This window comes from Furipterus horrens, unplaced genomic scaffold (assembly GCF_987537825.1).
Source record: "Furipterus horrens unplaced genomic scaffold, mFurHor1.1.pri manual_scaffold_15, whole genome shotgun sequence".
Taxonomy (NCBI): domain Eukaryota; kingdom Metazoa; phylum Chordata; class Mammalia; order Chiroptera; family Furipteridae; genus Furipterus; species Furipterus horrens.
Window position 1 is genome coordinate 10,173,413 of NW_028327185.1, and position 22,797 is coordinate 10,196,209.

Sequence of the window (22,797 nt, forward strand, 5' to 3'; positions counted from 1 at the left end):
GGCTCCAAAGTGATCAAAGCACATCTTTTTATTGCCAGCATTTCCAACTTAAGACTTCATTATAAAACTTGTGAAACAAACATGAAAAAAAATTATAGCTGGACACAGGCTCCTTTCTCATTACGCGGGTAAAGAATTAAAGGTCCTTCTTCCTACCCGAAGCTCCTTGGGGGGCCTCGGCCAGAGCATGCTGGGCACCACTTTCCGCTGCCGGGAGAAAAGCACAGCAGGCCGCCCGCACGCGTGGCGCTCGCTCACGCAGCACTCACAGGGCCCCACCCCAGTGTTTACAGACGCCGGGACGCAAGCGCGCGCCTCCTTCACAATCACATCAACAGGAACGGATCCCACACCTCTGACTGCAGGTCCAAATGGCTCATATATAAAATGGATAATTAAAAACCCAAAATACACACTGTAGTTATTAGACCCCCATATGTTTAGGATGTTGAGAACTGAAATTTGAATACTAAAGCTTCACCAACTTGCTTTCCACTATAGAATAATTAACGATGAGACTATATCAACTTAACTAGAATTTAACAGCTAAAGCTACCTTATACACAGCTATCAAACTAAAAGGATTTTAAACTATTCCCTTAAATTGTGCTTAGATGAACAGACTTCTAAAGATGAACACAACACTCCTCACAGAACTCTGCAAATACCAAGACTATATAAAATACAGTGTGACCTGCATGAGCACAGCAGTAGCAAAAAGTTTCATTAAAAAAGTCAAAGCATATAAAAATATTGGCCTGAAATGGCAAATTTTCAACCACCAGTCTGTGTAAAAATGTTTAAATAGGGATGTTACTGCAAAAATATATATTTTTTCTATTTTTTCTATTTGCAACAGTTTATAAAGGCAAACACCTGCAACTGAGGTAGAAAAGCCAAATTTGCAAACTTTGGATTAAGAAAAATACCCTTCCTATGTCTTCGTAGCCTCTTTTCATAGCATCTTTTACACAATAGTAAATTCTAATTGTTTCAAAATGTTTAACTCATACGTAGTACTTTACAAAACTTAATTTAAAAATACTGCAAATGTTTTTGTTAAGATTCTTAGTCTTGACAATTATTTCACATTCAAAATACTGTACAGAAAAACCTGAAGCCCCATATATTACATAAAAGCTATATATTTACATTTTCAAATGCAGCTTCAGAAGTTCAGGTTAAGCAAACAACCACAAGCCACCTCCTTGACCAGCGCCCCTCATCTGTCATCCCTTTTCTTATGTAGCATCTAACAAGAGTCCGGTCCCCCTCTCCCCCCAGTCACATGACTAGTAAATGCTTTAATTGTAACAGTGTTTTCTTTTAAGAAGAACCAACTGACAACACAAAAAGAGCAAAATTTTAAAAAATCAAAACCCACGAACATCAGAAGTATTTTTCCCCGGGCAGTGATAAGACTGTTCTCTGCAGGTTTTTAAGGACTGCAAACTTCCTATTAGAATGCGAAGTCAAACATCTTACGGTTTTTCCTTAGGTTAATTACGACGACTTAATAACAATAAACATGGCTATATGGAAAGGTTTACTACTTGGCCCTACAGTCCTGACTCAAAAAGAGAAGGAGACGCGGAGGTCCCCCCAGTGCAGTGGAAGAAAAAGCGCTCGCTCGGGGCCCTTCCCGCGGGCGCCGAGGGGCCGGCCGGGCTAGTACACGTAGGGCACGATGCGGTAGGGCACGCGCTGGCAGTACCGGTCCCAGGCCACGCCATACTTCCGCCGGCACTGGCGCTCGTCCCGGGCCTCGCGGTGGACAAGCAGCAGGGTGAAGTAGATCACGTAGAAATACGGCAGAATGTGGTTGAAACCTGCGGGGACAGCGGGACTCCATTGGGCATTCTGGTTCCCACGGCTGCCCTCCCCCGAAAAACGGGGAAAGCCCCATCACCGCAGGAGACCCCAGGAGACCCCACTGTGCTCGGCAGAAAAGTGTGACTGAGCCATTCTAACGACCCATCGTCACCATAACAGGTGTCCCCATATTGAAAGCAAATCTGCCCATGTCCCCTGCTCTGGCGCTCAGGGAATGGAGTGGGGGGTGGGGACGGTCGAGCAGGGGCCGAGGTCTGCGCTTCGTAAGTGCCCCGGTGTTCCAGGATGAGTGTGCACCGCCCGCGTCGTGGAGGAAGAGCTCGGCGGGCTTCCGTACCCTCTGCTTAGCAAAAAGCATGACGCGCAGTTTAAAACTTAACATTCTGCTTTTAGACGTTTCGAGTGAAACTTCAGGCTCGGGGGGTTGCTAACTCCCCGCGGAAGCCAGATGAATGAGGTGCTACAGGTAACAGGCCAGGAGGGGCATCTGCCGTGGGCCACCCCGACCTCGCCCAGGGCGACACCACTCGCACCGGCTCTGCGCACGATGCCCCCGCCGGGAGAGCCACGCAGCACTCCCCTTCAGTGCTTACCACACGGGAGGGACCACGCCAGGGCCATGATGAGATCACCCAGGTAATTGGGGTGGCGGACAAAGCCCCACCATCCAGACACTAGGAGGTTTTTGCCCGTTGAAGTATGAATGGTTTTTAAATCTATGTAAAAATAGAAATACATTTGCAATGATATGCAAAGACATAAAATCTTTACGCAACAAATAATATGCAACATAAATAATATAAAACCAATACTTACGTGCAAGCTTTGGATCCATGGGATTTTTCCGGAATGCATTTTTCTGAGCATTTGCACACCGGAAGATTACGTAGCCACAAACTGGAAAATTTCATGTTAGCAATTTAAATATAATCTAGTATTTAAAAGCATCTGTAATTTCACTTAGAGATTATTTCTAAGGAAGTTTCCGAAGTAGAGAGTTTAATTTCATAAGAACATTCGAATCCTCTCAATCTCAGAGTCAGAGGACAACCGCTCTGATGCCTCATGGCCAGGCCGCTTGCAGGTCCCCACGGGGAGCATGTCTTAGGCAGAATAACCATGAATAAATATTACACGGCCCACGTGACAATAACCAAGGTCAGGGTTGGCTCTAATGAGGACTGCAGGCCATCTCCTCTGTTGGCAATGAGACCTACCGGCCGTAAGGTGAACACCATTAACACTACCACATCTCACACTCAAATGTATGCCAAATCCCACTTTATTTCAAACTTCAAAACGTCCAAGTGAATAGGCCCTGACGTGTCATTCTCAACTGTTAGGGTGTCAGTCCTCAACAAAGCAGTGAACAGGTCCTGTCTTATCATTAGCTTCACTGTAATATATGGTCTTACCTGACCCACAGGCCTGGCTGACACGGATAAACCAAACCAGAATTTCTTCTTCCACCGCGGACCCTGATTAGTATGGCAGCACCGGCTGTACTGGAGTCTAATGCTGATCATCCCTCCCCTGGACAGGTGGGGGTGCTGAGTGACCAGTGCTCCCGAAGCTAATCCATGTGGCCAACGGGGGACCTCAGCCCCCGCCACCCTGAGCTGGTCCCTGCTGGCTCATTGGCCTCCCCTCTCACTCCCCCCCACCACATCCCCCAGGAGAAGGACTTTCTACCTTCAACTCCCACCACACTGGGTCTATCAGTCCCTCTTCTGTCCTCTCCGTCCGCCTCTTGTGAGTGTCTGAGAGGCTATTTCCTCCTGTTACACTCTAAGTCCCAGGAAGGCAGGACTAGTCTTCCTCCTCCTTAAGGAGGAGGAAGCAGGCACTCAATAGAAAAACATGACTCATTACTAAACAATTCAATTTAAAAGCAAACTGCTTTGTTTAAAAATTCTCTCTTTAGAACAAGCTGATAATGGCCTGATAGGAGGGAGGTGGCAGCCAAGTGAAAAGAATGAAGGGATTAAGATTAAAACGATCATGGGGCTGTGAAGTGCAGCAGAGAGAACAGTCGCCAAAGCCATCCTGTGTGCCGTGGCAGGCGGGCACCAGACTGCTCAGGGTCCCTTCCATAGGTAACACAGACGTCTAACCACAAGGCTGCACACCTGCAACTAACACTGAATGTCAACTGTAACTGAAAAATCTTTTTAAATATTAATAAAAATTTAAAAATAAAAATTATCTCTTTAGAGAGCTACTAAAGAACCTAGGTATGAAGCATCCATTCTCTGCAAGATGCAAGAATTATCATTCATCCGTCACAAATGACTTCAAACAGAGCTAATTACAACCATTTAAAAGGGCATGTTATAAATATGTAGAGACCAGAGCCCAGCAGACCTGGTACATAACATTTAACACCCAGAGTGAAATTAAGACTCACGCTTCAGAGCAATAATCAGAGATGCCACCGGCCAAGACACTTCATTCGGATGATGGACCAGATAAAAGGCTTGGAAGCTGTAGATGAAGGGAACCCACACCAAGTCCCCAAAAGCCAGCATGAACCCGAACCCGTCATGGATGATGTCCATGGTGGTCAGCACCGCTTCCTAGGAGGGCAGACGGAGGAAAAAGGAAACTTCTTAAAGAACTGGGGGGAGAAAAGTTTGTGTTTTAAGTATTCAGATAAAGTACTAGCTGACAGATTTATAAGGGGCTGCGGGAGGGTGGGGAGCAGGGGGTCCCCGACGTGTCCCACACTAAGGGTCCTGCGGGTTCCGCTCCTGTCGCACTGCCCTCTCGCTCTGCCCGAGATCACAGACGTCTGAGACACCTCCCGGGGCCCCCACCCCTCTGCCCGGGCACCCTCCTCCGGCCTCAGCTTAAGCGCCCGAGCTGCCTTCCCCGGTCCCTCCTTCCCCTTCAGACAAGGTCCTTCCCAGCCGCTGCCGCCCTCCTTCAGGCGGAAGCAAACGTGTGACTGGAGTGGGACTGAGTCCCTCCCTCCCCACAAGACGAGGACACAGAAGCAGGACCAGCGCGCAGCACACTGCCTGTGTGTTAGGGAATTAGGGTTCGGTACGTTTGCTGAAGGAGTAACAAGATCACCACAGCTGCCAACGCACCTCTAACCGTAATCTTGCTTTTCAGGCAGATTTCCTACGTAAGAAAATAAGCTACCTGGCAACTGCCCGCTTCCCTCCTCCTGCTCAGTGAACAACAGTGAGCGCATTCTCGGGGTGTGGGGGGCAGGAGCACGTGGCCAGGTCACCCCGGACCGGCACCACCTGCTGTGCTCACCAGGAGTCAGCGCAGAGCTTCCCTGGGTCGAACCATCCAGGGCTCCCAGGCCCTGCAGGCAGGGCGTTCTCCTCACTCAGCCTGAGAGGCCGAGGCCCGAGAGGCCCAGTCAGGTCCCTCACCCACACTGGGAGCCGTCTGACTCCAAGGCCTCTGGCTGTGAAGTTAATTACCTCATTCCAGAGCGCATCCACCACGTACAAGAGCTGGAAACTGTTAACCAAAATCATTGCCAAGGAGGGAGCAGCCCGATTATGTAACTTCATCTCAGCCAAAAGCATTACCAAGTTAATCACGACCTGAAATAAAAGGGGCAAGAAGTGTCCCCAAGTGCCTCCTCAGAGACCCTTAGCCGCCACCAGAGGGAAAAACGGTCACTTCGCAGCTGAGAAACCTGCAGACGCCACCTGCGCAAGTAGCCGCCAGCAGTCGTAAGACAAGTCACGCCATGAGCCCCTTGACAGGACGCACTGAGAAGGGCATGGTGTTCCCTATGGCACTGCCGCCAAAAATGCGCCCCTCACTCCAGTCGTGGGACAACACTGGACTAACGCAAATTTAAAGGGTGCTTTTCAAGGGTCAAGTCATGAGAGACGAGGAAAGACTTGGCAACTGTTAGAAGACACCCAGGCTGAGTAACCGCAGACGCACTGTGGGAGCCGCAGAGGGTCCCGGAACAGAACAAGGTCAGCATAGGAAAACTGGGCGAAACTCAAGGTCTGTGGATTGAGTGAATAATAGTGTAAACCGTGTCAATGTGCTGTCCCTGACCGTCATGCCTGATTGTGCCAGATGTGAGCCCTGGGGACACAGAGTGACAGCCCTGAGCGAGCTCTTTATTTTGCAACTCTCCCCCACGTCTAAAACACATTGGTTTTTTTTTTGTTTTTTTTTTTTTAGGTTACAAGTCACATTTTATTTTTAGAAACAACATATTGGTGACCTATCTTTTGAAAAGAATCTTTTTTTTTTTTTTTAATTTTGGTTTTTCAATTACAGTTGTCCCCTTTTCCCCTAATTTCTCTCCCCCACCCAACCCACCCCCTCTCCCGCAATCATATCCCTCCCCGTTGTCCATGTCCATGAGTCTTTCATACAGGCTCTTTAATTAATCCCTTCCCTTACTTATCCCCCTTCTCTCCCTCTCCCCTCCCCCCTATTGACTGCTATTCTGCTCTTTGTTCTGGTTTTTTTTTTTTAAGAGGAAGAAAATATATTCTTCATTACATGTATTCATTGACTATCACTTTCCTACATGAACAGAAATGACTATAAAAATAAAACCACCTCTTTTAAGGTTTAATAACCTGTAACAGGGCATCTTAACCCTCTGGACTATATTTACAGTAAAAAAGTATTTTAAGTAGACAGATTTAGGGAAAGCTATAATTATTCCTAAAAATTTACCACCCACAGCTTATTTTGAAATTGTCTACAATTCTTTCTAAATCTAAGACTAATTAGCATGACTGAACTGAAATTAAAAAAAAAAAAAGATAAAGAAAAGACATACCCATCCAATCAATCCAGGGCGCAATTCACAAAAGTATTTGAGATCAAAAGTACCAATCCGAGGATTTAATTCACGGCCGATGAAGAAATCATAGATGGCATTTCCTGCGAAGGGAAAAGCTCTTATTCAAACGGGGCTTTCTGCAAAAGCTCTATTCCAAGCCCGGCTCTGTGGCTGTAAACATGCACTGCTGTTCCCCCCCGGGGTCACAGCTGAATCCAGGGGCCTGGCCCCCAGGCGCGATGGTGAGGTGTGAGAGGAGCCGCGGGGACTGGGACCGTGGGGCTGCTACACGGGCAGGCATGGGCCCCGGGGCCAGGACCCCGACTGGGGGAACTAGAGTCTTTTTTAAGTGTAGACTCACAATTTTTTAAAATAAGCAACTTAATTTTTTTAATGTTTAAATACTTTAGGTCAGAATCAACCAATTTGAAATCTTTGTTTTTTTTTTTAAAGGACATTTACTACTTGGGATAAAAAATACTTGTAATAAATTACGACGTATTAACCGTCCTAAAATGTTACTGTAAGTAAGGTATGGAAATGTCTGCCTGTCAACAAGTGACTAAAAAAGGGAAGAGAAACAAATGGTTAAGTATGAGGAAAGATCGTGTCTTCCTTTAATTTTACCTTTAAGTGTTTTCATCTTTTTATTTATTCTTATTACTCTTCATCTCATAAACTGAAGCTAGGAATGTAATGTGCTTACAAGCGGGGGCCGCAAGGCTGGGGGGCGTTCCCGACGCGCTCCACCACCACCCACCTGAGCTGGCCGGGGACAGCTCGCCCGGGGGCGCACGCCGAGCCTTCGCGTAGAGACACACGCTCAGGGCCACGGAGAAAACGAGGGCGGCCAGTGCGAACTGGAGGAAGTGATCGTACACGTAGTGCAGCTCCACGCCCCCGAAGAGCGCGGCCCCCACAGCTGCGGACGTCAGCACGAAAGCGTAGAATCCTTCGAGAAAGGCAGAGAACTAGTGTTGACCCAGGGCTTGCGTGAGCGCTATCCCATTACAATGTAACACAAGGTTGGTTCTTAAAGTCTCAACTTAATTGTTTAGGCTAAATACACACAAATACATGAACAAACAAGACCTCTGAGGGGTAATCGTCAATACAGATAAAAGCCTCTCAATTTTTCAAATATTTTTACACGGGGGCTGCAGGTATAAATAATTCACCTGCACGCCCTGCAGACAACTGAGAGATAATTTACTATTTACTACTCTGCTGGACAGCTTTGACAGTTGAAAGAGTACAACATGCCAAAGTTTTGAGCTATCAAGTCATCAATTTGAGTCTTTAAAAAAAAAAAAATCACCATTTAATCTGTACTTGAGTCTTCTTCCATCAGTAAGAGGTGTTCCTTCTACAACCTTAAAAGAAAAAATTTTTAATTTAAAAATTTAAAAGCACCACACTTGACCATCATATATATGTCCTCTAATATTATAAATCTTACCATGCCCAAGGAGGACTATCGTTTAGTAGGGAAATTTAGTAACAAGTTTTTTTTATTATATTTTATCAATTATGCTATTACAGTTGTCCAGTTCTCCCCCCGTCGGCAAGCCCTCGGATGAAGCAAGTCCACCTTCAGGAACCTGCTGGGTCCGAGCCCAGCAGCAACGTCTCGGGGTACCAGGCTGTCCCATCAGCCCCCCTCTGCGGCGGCCCCAGGCGCCTCCACAGGACTGAACGGGCTCTAAGAGCTCCTACAGCGAGTTACTGTCCGGCTCACAGATCTTTAACACCGTCAGCTGCGCTGACATTGGTGAGGTCCTTCTCTTTCTTTTTTGATTTGTAAACAATGTGATTTCATGGTGAGGTCCTTTTAACTGGGCCTCACCCACTCACCCAGCCACACCGGCCCTCATACCAGCTGATGCATCGTATGCACTCATTACTGGCTGCTCTGCTCTCTGCACAGAGACGCTCACCCACTTAGTCATTTCACGTGATTCCTTTTCCTCTGATAAGAGACTGAGCACTTCCTGGTGGGGACCCGTCATCTCCATGCAGAACACCCCCGGCCTCCCCAGGCCACAGGCTCTCAGGAAACGCACCCCTTGAATGGGACGAGTTCAAGTAAAAAGTCCTCTTGTTCAACTACACAGTCACACTTTACTACCCAACGTCACTGCTCAGAACGTCGCAAGTCATTTTAAACTGTCAAATACTAACATGGTATCATTTTTCCTGGGCTAAACACTTCACCCTTTCATTAGCTATGAAAGGGAACCCAAGAGAAATATAATACCTTTTGAGATCGCAGGATGTGCAAAACCCCACATGCTAATTTCAAATGATCCTAATGTATTAAAGGCCTCACAAATAGTGCTGGGATTTTAGTTTGTGTGTGTGTCTCTCTCTCAACACACACACACACACACACACACACATTATTTAACCATCAAACCTGCTTTTCTCAATGAATATAATCTAGTTTGAACTAGTCTTACCTAAATCAACTGAATCAGTGATTTTTACTCTAGAGCCTTCCCATAAAAGTGTCTGACTCTCCATACCACAAAAATCCCCGCTGCAGCCAACAGTGTGATGGAGAGATTTCAAAGTACTTCATGTCTGCAGCTCTATCGCCCTATCATGGCATTCGCCACTCCTAGTGAACCCGATCCTTTGGTTTTCAGACAGTTGGTACACTTGCAAAGCCCTAAGAATAAGATCTCTAAGTGAATTATTTACTGCTTAAGGAATCTCATGTTCCTTTAAATACATCTGCCAAAAGAAGAAAACACTACACTTAGCAGTGAGGACAAACCTTAGACATTGCATGAGTCTGAAAGAACGTAAGATGCTTCTGACAACAAATTTCTGAAAATTAAAAACTCACCATATTATATATTAAGTAAAAGATGCAGACTAGATTCATTGAGCTCAGTAGCTACCAACTGAAATGACACACTGAGGGGGACTTTTTTGCCAGGAGCCTCTACCATTAGGCCATTTTGCACAGTAGTTTAATCTTTTCTATGTGGCTTAGAAAGTTCCACAAGAGACATCAATCAGATTTTTACAGTTCCACTTGGTAAGCAAGTATTACAGGATTCGAGAGTGAAGGCTCAACAATCTGAGTGTGCGTGGTTATGACCAAGGACAGCTTTTAACCTTAAACCTACTGTAAACCTTTTATATAAACATGGAAAGAGGGAGGAAAACTTCACAGTACTCCGCTACCCCGCCCCCAACAGAAACTTACCTTCCCAAAGGGCAGTAAGTAGAACAGAGCCTGAACAAAAAACCAGAGGACGTAGGCCCCAAACACTCTGGGTTCCCATAACTCCTTCCAAGCCGGCAAAGGAGGCGGGAAATTCAGAAGACCGGGCTCCTTCTGTCTACACATCAACAGCAACAGGAAGAGGAAGGCAGGCAGGCCAAGCATGATGAGAAACACACCTGCAGACAATTAGTAAACATTCAAGGCTCAATTTTCCATCCAGTTTTTTTTTTTTGTTTTTTTTTTTTCCTAGAATCATTTGGGTATTTTAAGGTCAGGCCCTAAGTCTGGCTATTTGAAACCAATTTCCAGCGTACCCATCAAAGAGTCCTAATCTCTACCCATCACGTCTAGCAGGCCAGCAGCGTGGTCATTAAAGCAGTAAAAGAGCAGCCATGCAGCACTGAACAGCTCATGCCCCAGCTCTCGAACATTTAAAATCCAATCACTACAGAGCAAACATGTTGAAACTCCAGCAAATTAAAGACCAGAACATCCAAAACTTATCAGCCTGATCTTAAAGAAACAAAAAGCTTCCTTCCTTAGGTTTCTAACAATTCCAACAGTATCACGTTCATGCAGCACGTGCACAGACGTTCAGTGACGCTGGACGCCACCTTTAACAGGCCAGACAGCCAGCAACTTACAAAACCAAAGCAATTAAGCGCTGCAGGATTGTGAGCCATTTGGTCAAAAAGTATTTTCTTTCACTGGCTCATAATTTCACCAGTACCACCCACTGAATAACGCCAAGCCTCTGAACACTTCAGATCTTGGACTCTCAGAGTCAACCCGTCCAGCAGGCAGGGCAGACACCATGGCTCCATTTCATGTCTGCAGCTTCTTCCCGCTGCTCCTGCCGAAGCAGCCCTGTCACCACAGGTCCGATGACTAGGAGATTTCCCTGTCCCTAATCATTCACATCGACCTTCCTTCTATCACCTCTTGGATCAAAATCTGTTGATAGATTGCTGAAAGTTTTATTTACAGCCACACTGGCACCCTTTCTACTTAATTATAATCCTCAAAAATGCTCCCACCTCAGGCCTCTGCACCTGCTGCCTTCTACCGGAAGGCTCCTCCCCAGGCTCCCACCTGGCGCATCACCTGCCTGCTTCCCAATTCTTCAGGCAAAGGCCTTCTTTTCCTGTTCACGTCATTGCAAGTCCCACTGGCCACCCGAAGTCCGGTTCTGACACCTACCAGGCACTCCTCCAAACTCTAAGTCCTTCTTCTGTGTGGCTGTCACCTCAAAGGATCTCAACAATGTAGGTCCTTCTGTGACGATTTTCTCTTCCGTGGGATCTATTTCTTCTAACTTGTTCTCTTCTCTTCTTGTACGAAGGCTATACTGTGTAGTTACATAACTACTTTCTTGTGACAAATGGAGTTTTTCCTAGTTAAAAAATAAAAAGTAGTAAATATCTGTAGTCCACAATAGTCCACAATTATCATCAATGCTACCACATTTACTAATTCGGCATCTTTATATAGCCATATGCTAAGGATAAATCTGTTAAGTTATAGTCAGTCTTAACTGAAGAACAAATTTTTTAAAAAGACTGTAGGACGTGTCATGATTTCAATGCGCTGCCTTCGGGAAAGTCACGTGAACAAAGGAAACAAGAGCTGAGAGTGAAGGCTGTCGCCGCTGCACCTGCGGGTTTCTGTGGGGCAGGTCGTTCCTCTCGACGTGCTCCCGCTCCCCATTGTACCTGCCGATGCTGTTCCCGAACGGCTTCTAAAGGGAAGAACACGAAGCATTTTAACCACGTGAATCGTAACTCATTAAAAAAGAACCCAATGGCAAATCTTTACTACTGTGTTATCAAGCAATAAAGAAAGCCAAAGATTTTCACAGCTTTAATTCTGAAGAATTCAGGATAGTTTTGTTAAAAATAAAAAGGGATAAAGTTAAAATTTCCCAATCTTCAAAAGACTGGGTTTTATAGTAAAGATTCCACATAAATTTTCATCTTTTAAACATAATTAGACTGAATGTTATAATTTCATTGTTTAATGACAGCTATTCTAACAGTATTTGCTATTTGAGTTAAAGAAGTAAAAACTATCAATTAGTTCATTCATTAATTGGTTAAAAAACAAAAACAAAAATGAAATACATTTACTGCCCCAAAATAGCCTGTAATGGGAAGTTACACACTATTTTCTCAATTTCACGCTGCCTGGTTTTTATTTAATCTTAAATTTCCTGACTCGGTCTCCTTCCTCAAATGTGCATTCTACTGAAGCAGTAGACAAATTTTCTTATCAGACTGAACAGGGAAAGTGCTTCAGCTTGCAAAATATTTTTTTTAGGCAAAGCATGGCTGAAATCTGTCATTTTGCTCCTGTATAAGTCACTGACAAATTATAACAAATTATAATGCTAATAAACCAAGTGGAGGAAAACAAATGAAAAACCCAAGTTTAGCCCTGGCTGGGTGGCTCAGTTGGTTGGAGCATCATCCCATACACCAAAAGGTTGTGAGTTCGATCCCTGGTCAGGGTGCGTATAGGAGGCAACCAATCAATGTTTCTCTCTCACATCGATGTCTGTCTGTCTGTCTGTCTCTCTCTCCTACACCCCCATCCCTTCCTCATTCCCTCCCTTCCACTCTCTCTAAAATTAATAAACATATCCCTGAGTGAGGATTTAGAAAAAACCCAAACTCAAGTCTATCCTTTGGGAGGGCAGCTGGCAAAGGAGAGTTCCAGTTCAAATCAAAGTCTAACTGAGCAGTGATAACACGCAACATGCACTTGAGTTTATCACGGTGCAGTGAGCCACTTAACCACAAACGGACCCACCTAAATACCGCACACTACCACACGCTTAGTTCTTCAAATGCCCAACATGTAATCTACAGTAACTGCAAGTGTACTCCTGTAACACAGCTATCTAGCTGACCCTACACCGTGCCCACTACAAATGAGGCAAATTATTACAAAAGTTAAATTCAGAGTCAGCAAGAACACGAAGACATGATGCTCAGAGCTACATGCAGCTGAAGCACAGTCTTTCCCGGGCAACGCACCGTCCTCTGTCCCGCGGTGCGTAGCCAGCGGGTGCAGGGCTCTCCCTGCTACGGAGCAAAGCCCGTCTGTGGCTCTTGGGTCATCAGGGCTGTAAGAAGGTTACACTGTAAAAATATAATGGGCACTAAATGCTGAAAATGAAAACGTGAAAGTGGCATACAGCACCTGTTCCTTACCCTGAGTCACCTGACCAGTCACGAGAGCCACTGATTGAACATTCAGACACACGAGTAATTATCAAAATGCAAGTTAAAATGCTGAGTTGAAAATCTTTGAAAATCATAGGCAAAAAATTATTACAATAATAGAATGAGAAAATGGGCATTCATACACGACTGATGCTCGTATACACTTTCTTGAAGCAACTTGGCAAGAGCCTCAAATCTGCTCTATCCATCTGACCTAGCAGCTCCACTTGTATGAATTTATCCTAAAGAAGTATCAGCCCTGGCTGGTGTGGCTCAGTGGATTGAGCACCGGCCTGCAAACCAAATGGTCGCCGGTTTGATTCCCAGTCAGGGCACAGGCCTGGGTCGCAGGCTAGGTACCCAGTTTGGGGTGCACGAGAGGCAACCGCACATTGAGGTTTCTCTCCCTCTCTTTCTCTCTCCTTTCCCCTCTAAAAATAAATAAATAAAATAAAAAATAAGAAATACCAGATGCTGTAAAAGAATGTTTGTTTATAATAGTGAAAATTTCAAAAGAAAAGAGCTACATGTCTACCATAAAGGAAGCCGCAATTACCAATTGTTACGTCTGTGTAACTTACGGGATATCCAAGCAATACAACAAAAACGACGTAGAAAAATATAATGCAGGAGCTTATTCCCAATATTTAAAAATTTTAAATCTGACTACAAAACAGTACGTACATGATCCAGTTGTTTTCAGTCCTCGCCCAAGGATATGTGTTTATTGCTCTTAAAGGGAGGTGGGGCATCAGGGTGAGAAACCGCGATCAGCTGCCTCCCATACACAGCCTGACCAGGGGTCAAACCCGTAACCTTCTGGTGTTATAGGCCGACATTCCAGCCAACTGAGCCACCCAGTCAGGCCTTAATCTGCTTTTAAAAATATCTGTGAGCATTTTATCCAAAAAAAGGTAATAAGTGAATAAAAAATGACCTTTATTCAAGTCTTTTTACTTAAAAATAACTTCTATTTGGTCTATCTAAAATATGCACTGTGAAAGGTTCTACAGGCCCTTACACACCCTGATGGTTCCACGCTTAAACTTTAAAATTAATTCCATTAAAATTACCATCTTTGAACAGAAAAAGTGATCAAATAAGTATACTGAAGCTAAGAGGAACAGAATATGTGTATTTCGTAGATGAACTTCTATACGCTATAATAGCTTACTTAGTTCAAACTACAATCTACGTCTATTTTGTATTTAAAAACTTCTTAAGAAAAACATTAAGTAGCATTCTTGTAACTTAATATTGTTTTCATTGGCATTTAAAAGCATTACACCTTCTATTCTTCCAACATTCATTTTTTATGAAATCTTACAAAATCATTACCTTAGACTTGGTGTTTCAACTGCCATTTTCATATTATTAACTACAAATATGAGTAAGCATATACATCAAGGGGAAGGCTGTGTTTTGGACTAAATACTGATAAGGATAAAGATCTCCCAGAGACACACACACGTACCAATACCAGTGGAGTCAATTTCACTTCCAACACTTCCTTCCTCATTTCCTTAATGTCAGCATGGCGTGAAGCAGATGCAGGTCGGCGGGAGCTTTTAGAGGGTCTGCCAGGGGATCGGCCAGGGGATCGGGAGCGTGACCGTGACCGTGACCGTGACCGACTCCCTCGGCGTCTGGAGGGAGAACTGGAAGTTGAGCCACTTTTCCTTTGCCTAAAGGAAGTTAAGGGCTAGAGAGGGAGCAGAAGGCAGAGTTTTAGTGCACGTCATAATACCCACAGATAGAACCACGTTACAAGAGGGTGGCAAAGGCAGGCATTGACACATTATCTCTAAGACCAGCCCAGAAATCCTGGGATCTAAGGCTCGCTCAGAGGCCAGTGGGGAAGCCGCTGGGACCGTGAGCCCTCTCTCGTGTGACAGGTGCAGCCTTTCCACTCCACTTCTCTGACCATACTGCCAGGAAGTGAGTGTGTCTAAACCAACTAGCTGCACATGTTCCCAAGAACATACACGAGGTAAGGCACAACGAACCACGATCAAAGCTGAGATGATGGGACGAGAGGAAAATCTGCACACAAACAAGAAAATGAGCCTCACAGTTTCACCCGGAACCAAACACACAGGCAGATCTTAAACCGAGTACAACTTGGATTACTCAGTGATGTGGAATGGCTTTACATTTTTTCACTGATTGCAAACAAAAACCAAAAGAACAAGACATTGTGACATGAGAGAATTATCCGAAATTCACATTTCAGCGTCCATAAGTAAAGTTTTATTGGAACACAGCCATGTCCATTCCCTTCCAGACTGCCTAGAGCTGCTCTCGCTTGGCAGAAACAATAGGGCCCACGAAGCCTGCAATGTTTACTATCTGTCCCTTTATTCAGAACCTTTGCCAGCCCTGGTCTACCACACTCAAATTGGGGTCCGTAGCTATGGGTCAAAAACTGGTGGTTACTGATCTGCACCAAGGAATGGAATTACAAATAGGTATGTAGAAATTTTTATAGCATTTTAACAAAGTAACTTTATGTCTGTTGACTTCAATAATAAAAAGTTAGGCCTGACTTTGCACGTCTTTCTCATTTGTCATTTTTACAGTATTTTTTTACATAAGTACTTGTACACCATGGACCAGGTATTTTAAAGCCCAGGTCCTCACCAGACTCAAATCTAAGTAATGGCATTCTCCTGACTGAATCCTCAGGGTTTAGGATGAAGCCCCAAACCCTCCCGGTCTCACTCTCCCCTCCACTGTCTCTCGCCCACCACGGCCTTCCAGCACTTGGCAGTCTGTGCTCCCCTAGCCCCAAGCTTTTGGCACGCTGCCCTCTGCAGAAGCTGCCCCTCCGTCACCTGCGTTTTTCCTGTTTGCTCTCAGCACTCAGCTCAGGTGTCACCACCTCTAAAAGCCTTCCCCGAAGCCCAGGGCCTTCCCAAACCCCCGACAGACTTCCGTCACACAACGTTTTAAACCCGGAACACGACCGACGTAAGTACGTCGTCTCTAGTTGACCGGGAACTTCTTAGGAACGGGGCCCTGCATCTCATCCATACATTCCTAGAGCCAAAACCAGTGTCTGACCCAAAGCAGGAGCCTCCGGGGAGAGCCAGAACTAACTGCTCTGCCTTAAAAGCCACACCTACAGTCATGCCACGCTTGCTACAAACACACTCAGGTAAACCGAGGCAGCACTTACCTTGATATCATTCTCTTTCAGTTCAAGTTCGGTGCCATCTTTGTATTTTACGGTGTAAAGCTGGGACTTGCTGTCATGGCTCAGAATTTCAACTTCATAATAAAGTGAACTCCCAGGCCATCGACCTCTTACCACTTCGCCATCGGCAAACTTCCTAGTTGGCATTTTCAAAAATCAGTCTGAATGGTTTTAAAGAAAACAAAAAAGGAGTCAAAGCAATGCACACTCACGTCTGTCTTGTTTCCTAGATTAAACACTAAAATACAGCTTTCCAAATGTTTAACTGGTCAGGATTTTAGGGCCAAAGAGACCTAGGGGAGAGGGAAGGTACAACCCCTGTGCTCCAGGTGAGAAACGAAAGCTCACTGGAACGCTAACCATTGCGTCCACGGGCATCAAAGAGCCAGCGGGAAATGGCAGTCAGGGCAACCCAGAGGTTGTTCTTCCCGCCACATCATGTCCCATCAGGAATCACTTCATACAGGACAACGTGGTCACTGTGGTACATACGACACTAAGGAGAAATTATCACCGCATACCAAATGGTCGCCTGTGCAAAACGCTATCACCTACAGTGACCATGTTTCTTGCTAATCAACAGGAACAATCTCACAAAGGATTCATTTTCTAATCTATAAATTTGCATCTAAGTCTTACAAAGCCTTTAAAAATATATTAATTTTTTTCAATGGACAGAACAGAGAGCCCAGAAATAAACCCACACCTTTATAGTCGATTAATATTCGACAGAGGAAGCAAGCACATACAATGGGCTAAAGATAGTTTATTCAATAAATGGTGTTGGGAACATTGGACAGATACACGCAGAAAAATGAAACCAGACCACCTTCTCACACCACACACAAGAATAAAGTGAAATCAGTACAGACTTAAATGTAAGACTCGAAACCATAAAAATCCTAGAAGAAAACACAGGCAGCAAAATCTCAGACACAGCCCCTAGCAATATATTTTTTAAAGATTTTATTTATTTATATTTAGAGAGGGGGAAGAGAGGGAGAAAGAGGGACAGAGATATATCAATCAGTTGCTTCTCGCACACCTCCAACCTACAACCCAGGCACGTGCCTTCACTGGGAATCGAACCAGCGACCCTTTGGTTCACAGGCCAGGGCTCAATCCACTGAGTCACACCAGCCAGGGCAGCCTGTAGCAATGTTTTATCAGATATACCTCCCTAGGCAAGGGAAACTAAAGAAAAAATAAACAAATGGAACTATATCAAACGAAAAATTTTTGCACAGCAAAGGAAAACAACAAAACAAAAAGACAGCTCACAGAATGGGAGAACATTCGCAGATACATCTGATAAGGGGTTAATATCCAGAATTTATACAGAAGTTACAAATTCAACACCAAAAAAAAAAAGAACAATCCAGTTAAAAAATGGGCAAAGGACCTGAACAGACACTTCTCCAAAGAGGACATACAGATGGCCAACAGACACATGAAAAGACATTCAATGTCACAAATCATCAGAGAAATGCACATTAAGCCCTGACTGGTGTGGCTCAGGGGACTGAGTGCTGGCCTCGAGCCAAATGGGTCATTGGTTTGGATTCCCAGTCAGGAGGGCACACGCCTGGGTCCCTGGATGGGGGCGTGTGACAGGCAACCAATCGATTTATCTCTTGTACCTTGCTGTTTCTCTCCCTTTCTTTCTCCCTCCCTTCCCCTCTCTCTAAAAGTAAACAAATAAAATCTTTTAAAAAAAGAAATGCAAATTAAAACCACAATGAGATTTCACATCACACCTGCCAGAATGGCCATCATCAATAAATCAACAAACAACAAGTGCTGACGAGGATGCGGAGAAAGGGGAACACTTCTGCACTGTTGGTGGGGATGCGGATTGACACAGCCACTGTAGAAAACAGTATGGAGATGCCTCAAAAAATTAAAAATGGATCTGCCTTTTGACCCAGTCATTCCACTTCTGGGAATATATCCAAAGGAACCCAAAACACTAATTTGAAAGTACACAAGCTCCCCTGTGTTCACTGCAGCGTTATTTACAATCGCCAGGCTATGGAAGCAGCCCGGGTGCCCGTCAGTAGATGAGCGGATAAAACAACTAGGGGAGATTTACACAATGGAATACTACTCAGCCCTAAAAAAGAAGAAAAGTTTACCCTTTGTGACAGCGTGGGTGGACCGGGAGAACATCATGCTAAGTGAAATAAGCCAGTCGGAGAAAGACAAATGCCATATGATCTCACTCATATGTAGAATCTAATGAAAAAACTGAACTAACACGCAAAATAGAGATGGACTCAATGATAGAGAGCAGGTGACAGCGGGGGGAGGGGGCGTAGGGGGTGGAGGGACTGAGCAAAAAGGAAAAAGGACTCATGGACATGAACAACACTGTGGTGATTGCTGGGAGAAAGAGGATATAAGGGTGACTAAATAATAATAGAAAAAATACAATAATAAAATTAAAATATTTTTTAATTTTTAACAAATTACCTTTATTAAAAATAACAACAAACTATGGAACAGATTAGTATGGAAAAATCAAGGATGTATAATTAACATTACTATAACCCAACAACAGGGAAGAAAAAAATTCCAAATCTACAATCAACAGCAAATTGGGGACTCTTCCATAAAGTTTTCAAGTCTTTTAAGGCCCAAATGCATAAGAAGTGACGCTGCCAATCTCACACCTTGGCTAATACGGACCTGGCCTTCATCCCTGAGTTAAAACATTCTTTGCCACCAAACCAAAACATGGCCCATGAAGCCTTCTATAAAGACATTCTACGAAGCCACAGGCAACCTACAGGGATTGCTACTTACAGTTTGTAAGTAAGGCCTTGCTACTTACAGTTTGTAAGTAAGGCCTGTCTGCGACCTTTCTGCAAGTATCAACTGATTGCTGGGCGCCCCAGCTGTTAGGAGGTAACACTTCTCCCTCCACTGACGAGCAGGTCCACTTTTCCACGTGACAAAACCAGTGCCTGACCTTCAGCACCAGCCGAACTGCCTGGGCTCAGGCCCAGAAGCAGGCAGCACACTAGTGAAGTCTCGCCCTGAATCGCCGTCACCTCGGCACGCCCCACTACACCATCTGGGCACAAAAACACCCATTCCTTACCCGGCTCCTGCCAGGACCTGATTATACAGCAACAACACCATTTAACAACTTTTGAAGACTCCGTGGCATTAGGAAAGGAGAAAGTTACCCTACCCCGCCCCTCCCGAGAGAAACATCGTTCAGAAGCACATTTCTTCAGTTAATCGCCTGAGATAAAACTTAATAAGCGTCGCTTGTTTAGAAGGACAGCAGCAAGGCTGGCAGATGAAAGGACACCCAGCTACTCACTGGAAAGAGGCAGCTTTCTTCCCAGCACCCACTGAGATAGCATCAGGGCTCGGGCTTGCAGTGGGGAGCAGAGGAGCCCGAAGCTCTGGGGAGGAAGTCACGCCTGCCTGAGGAGCCACCTGGGGGTGTGGGGAAGCAGGGGGCAGTGGACACCTTGGGACATGGCGGAAGGACACAAAAAAGGAAGGTGACAACAGCAAGCTTTGTCTGTTTCAACATTTAGCTTGAGCCTCCGAATTCTAAGAAAGAGGAAGGAAACGGCCCTCCTTCTCTCCTCTCTGGCCCCCCCTTCCTCCCTGGACCCCCAAAATCAGAGCCCTGTTATCAATACTAGTTGTCCCATGTTGGTCAACCGGGGCTGAAAGAAGGCAATTACACCTTCCTACGTAAGACGCCGTCCAAGCTTCAAACAACTCTTCACAGACTTCTGAAACACGGTCTCAGGGTCCTCCTGGGTTTTTAAGAAGGCCCTTGGGCAGATTCTGTACCTTTTTGGGAATTTATTTACTGGCACCTTTCTGTGACCAATTAAATATTTTGGGCTAAACAGATTAAGATATCTAGTGGGTATCTGTTAGGTCTCTAAGCTCAATTATTTTAAAAACAAATTAAGAATTGGGCCTTGAGAGCAATGTGTTCACATGGTGGTTAAAAGAGAAAAAAACAAACATACCAACAAACAAACGAGCTCTCCTGAGAAAACCACCACACTACCTTACATACAAATGTTCCAAAACACGAAACCACAACACTGCATCCACCTCCACTTTCCACAACAGGCAAGCCCCACGGCCACATGTGACAATGCTGTGCAATCGCGTCCTAATGTAATCTTGGGCAGGAGTGAATCAGCCCAGAAAGGACACGGATGCACCTTATCATGTACTCACCTAATGCGGGCAAGACACACCTGAACAGGCTTCCCTTGGGATGTTTCAGCCAAGTGTGTAAAGACTTGCTTACTGAACACAGTGGCCCCCCCCCCCCGCCTGCACCGGCAGGCTTCTCCCCATTAAGACACCTGCTAACACACCACAATCCTCCCTCGTTTGGCTCCAATATGGTACTATCTATCCACACGAGAGAAAGCTGCTATTCTCTGCCAGTCTGGGTCATACTAAGGATCTCTGGCCATCTTTCCTTCACTTTTCCAAATTAGCCTAAGTGTGGCAGAAAACAGGAAGCTCAAACGAAGTTCGACAGCTTCCCTTCAACATCGGAGCCCGAGACTGGCCTGCTAGGTAAATCACCAATAGGAACCGCTGGCCTTGCTCAGGAGGCAGAAGGCAGGCTACTTCTTGGCTGCAGAGGCAGAATGGCCTGATTTTCCCCTCCCCTAAGAAATAAAATGCGAAGGTAAGGCTCATTCCCCTCCTACTCACTCTTTTCCCTCCTCTCTAGATGTCTCGGAAAGAAAACCAACTGGGCGTGGGGCTCGGTCTAAATTAGGGTCCCGCTGTTCTCCTCGAGTGGCCCCTTCCTGCCCTTCACAGCAGGTGCTGCAAAGTGTAGTTACAGATTTGCTCGCGTTCATTTGCCAGGACCCTGAGGGCTCGGACTAGCTCGGCCCTGGCCGCGCCTCGCGTAGCAGGTGAGCACGCACACGGCTCCGGGCTGAACTCTTTGATCGTCCACGCGCTGTCCAGTGCAGCTACGGGGTCGTTCTGAGTAGCCCAGCCTGCCTTCACACCCGCTCATGCACCCGATCGGCGACGTGCCTGGAAACAGGCCCTGTGCCATCAAGTGTTTACTAAGTGCCCCTTAAGGCTGCTGGAAGGGGTCATTATGAAGCGTTTGCAAATGCCTTAAGCAGGTGAAAAAAACAGGACTGAGCTTTCGTAGCAGCACGCCGGCCTTCCCTAACGATCTGTTTTGGGTTGTGCGCACACACCAGGGGAGAGAGAATGCAACGCACGCAAGCGAGCAAGCCTGCAGTCCGCACTGGGGGGCCACCAAAGCGAGACAACCACGACCCTCAAGGCCAGTGACAACCAGCGCGAATTAGTCAACTTTGCAACCCCACTTCCCCGTTCGCCAGGCTGCCGCGCCTTTCCTGCTTCCCCACCAGCACAACCCGCCAAGCCACCCAGTTATCTGTCAAAAAGGCGCTCAGAGCGGGCCTGGGAGGGCGGGGGCTGCAGGGCGGGGACAAAGGGGCCGGGGAGGGTCACCGATCCCCAAACCTCCCCAACCAACAGCACTTTACAGCGACGCGGCGCGTCCAAAATGGAGGGAAACGTCCCCAATTTAAAACCGGCAGTTCCATTTCCGCAGCTGGCCGGGCTGGGCCGCGCGCAGTTCAAGCCCAGCCAGCAGCGGCCCCGACCGACCCGGAGCGGAGGGCGAGGCCGCGGCAGCAGGCCGGGCGCCCGGGGACCCCAGCCTACAAGCCGCGCCCCGCCGCCGGCCTCCCCCGGCCGCCCGCCCCCCGGGAGGCCGCACCGCAGGGCGCGGGCGGGGCTGGGGGCGCTCACCTGCGCTACACTCCGGCTGGGACACGAACGACTCTGGGAGAGTTGCCGAGCTGCTACCCGGTGGCTGTTCCACGCGCGCGACGCCACCCCGCCGCGTTCTCGCGCTCTCGGGCTCTCACGTCGCGCGATCCCGCAGTCCGGGCGCGCGCTCCCCGGCCCCGCCCCCTCGTCGCTCCGCCCCTTCAGCGGGGCCTGCGGGACTTGCATTGGCTCCTCGGCCTTTTGAATTGTCCCTGGCGCTGTCGATTGGCCGTGCGCCGTGGCGCCGCCGTGCCGTCCCGTCCCGCCGCGCGGCGAGGCACCAGATATGCGGGAGACGAGCCCCGTGGAGCTGCCCAGGTGCTTCCCTGCGGCGTCCGTCTGCAGGAGCCTTATCTCTGCCGCCCGGGGGCCCTTGCGCTCCCCGCTCTTCCCCTCCTGGCACTCGCCACAGTTACCTGGCGGTGCGCAGCTGAGTTTGGGGTGCGAGGTGGCTTGGCGAAAGAGATAATAAGAAGTTACAAAGAAAATGAAGTCTTATAGTGATAACTAAAGATCAGCTGACCGGGAGCGAAGGGGCTTCTTGCTAAAAAGCCATCAGCGCTCTCCTTAGGGTGCTAAAATCCGCCAGAAGCCTCCGGGCCACGCAGTGGCTCCGAAGGTGATCTGGGGCTTCTTTGTCTTGGTAATGGCTGCTGCGCCTGGATAGAAACCGATCTGGGGGCCTGTGGGCGGAAGG

General features: G+C 46.7%; 1 protein-coding gene across 1 annotated transcript; it reads right to left on the reverse strand.

Moving 5' to 3' along the window:
- Positions 1-10: 10 nt before the first annotated feature.
- LBR (lamin B receptor) lies at positions 11-22,199 on the reverse strand. Its single transcript, XM_090263164.1, has 14 exons — positions 22,080-22,199; positions 16,257-16,435; positions 14,553-14,780; positions 11,509-11,592; positions 11,055-11,247; positions 9,834-10,030; positions 7,935-7,989; positions 7,377-7,568; positions 6,614-6,717; positions 5,274-5,399; positions 4,241-4,409; positions 2,650-2,730; positions 2,427-2,549; positions 11-1,829 (listed from the first exon to the last, which is right to left on the reverse strand). The coding sequence occupies exons 2-14, from the start codon at positions 16,419-16,421 to the stop codon at positions 1,669-1,671; spliced, it is 1,878 nt and encodes a 625-aa protein (XP_090119290.1). The 5' UTR covers positions 16,422-16,435; positions 22,080-22,199; the 3' UTR covers positions 11-1,668.
- Between the last annotated feature and the right edge of the window lie 598 nt (positions 22,200-22,797).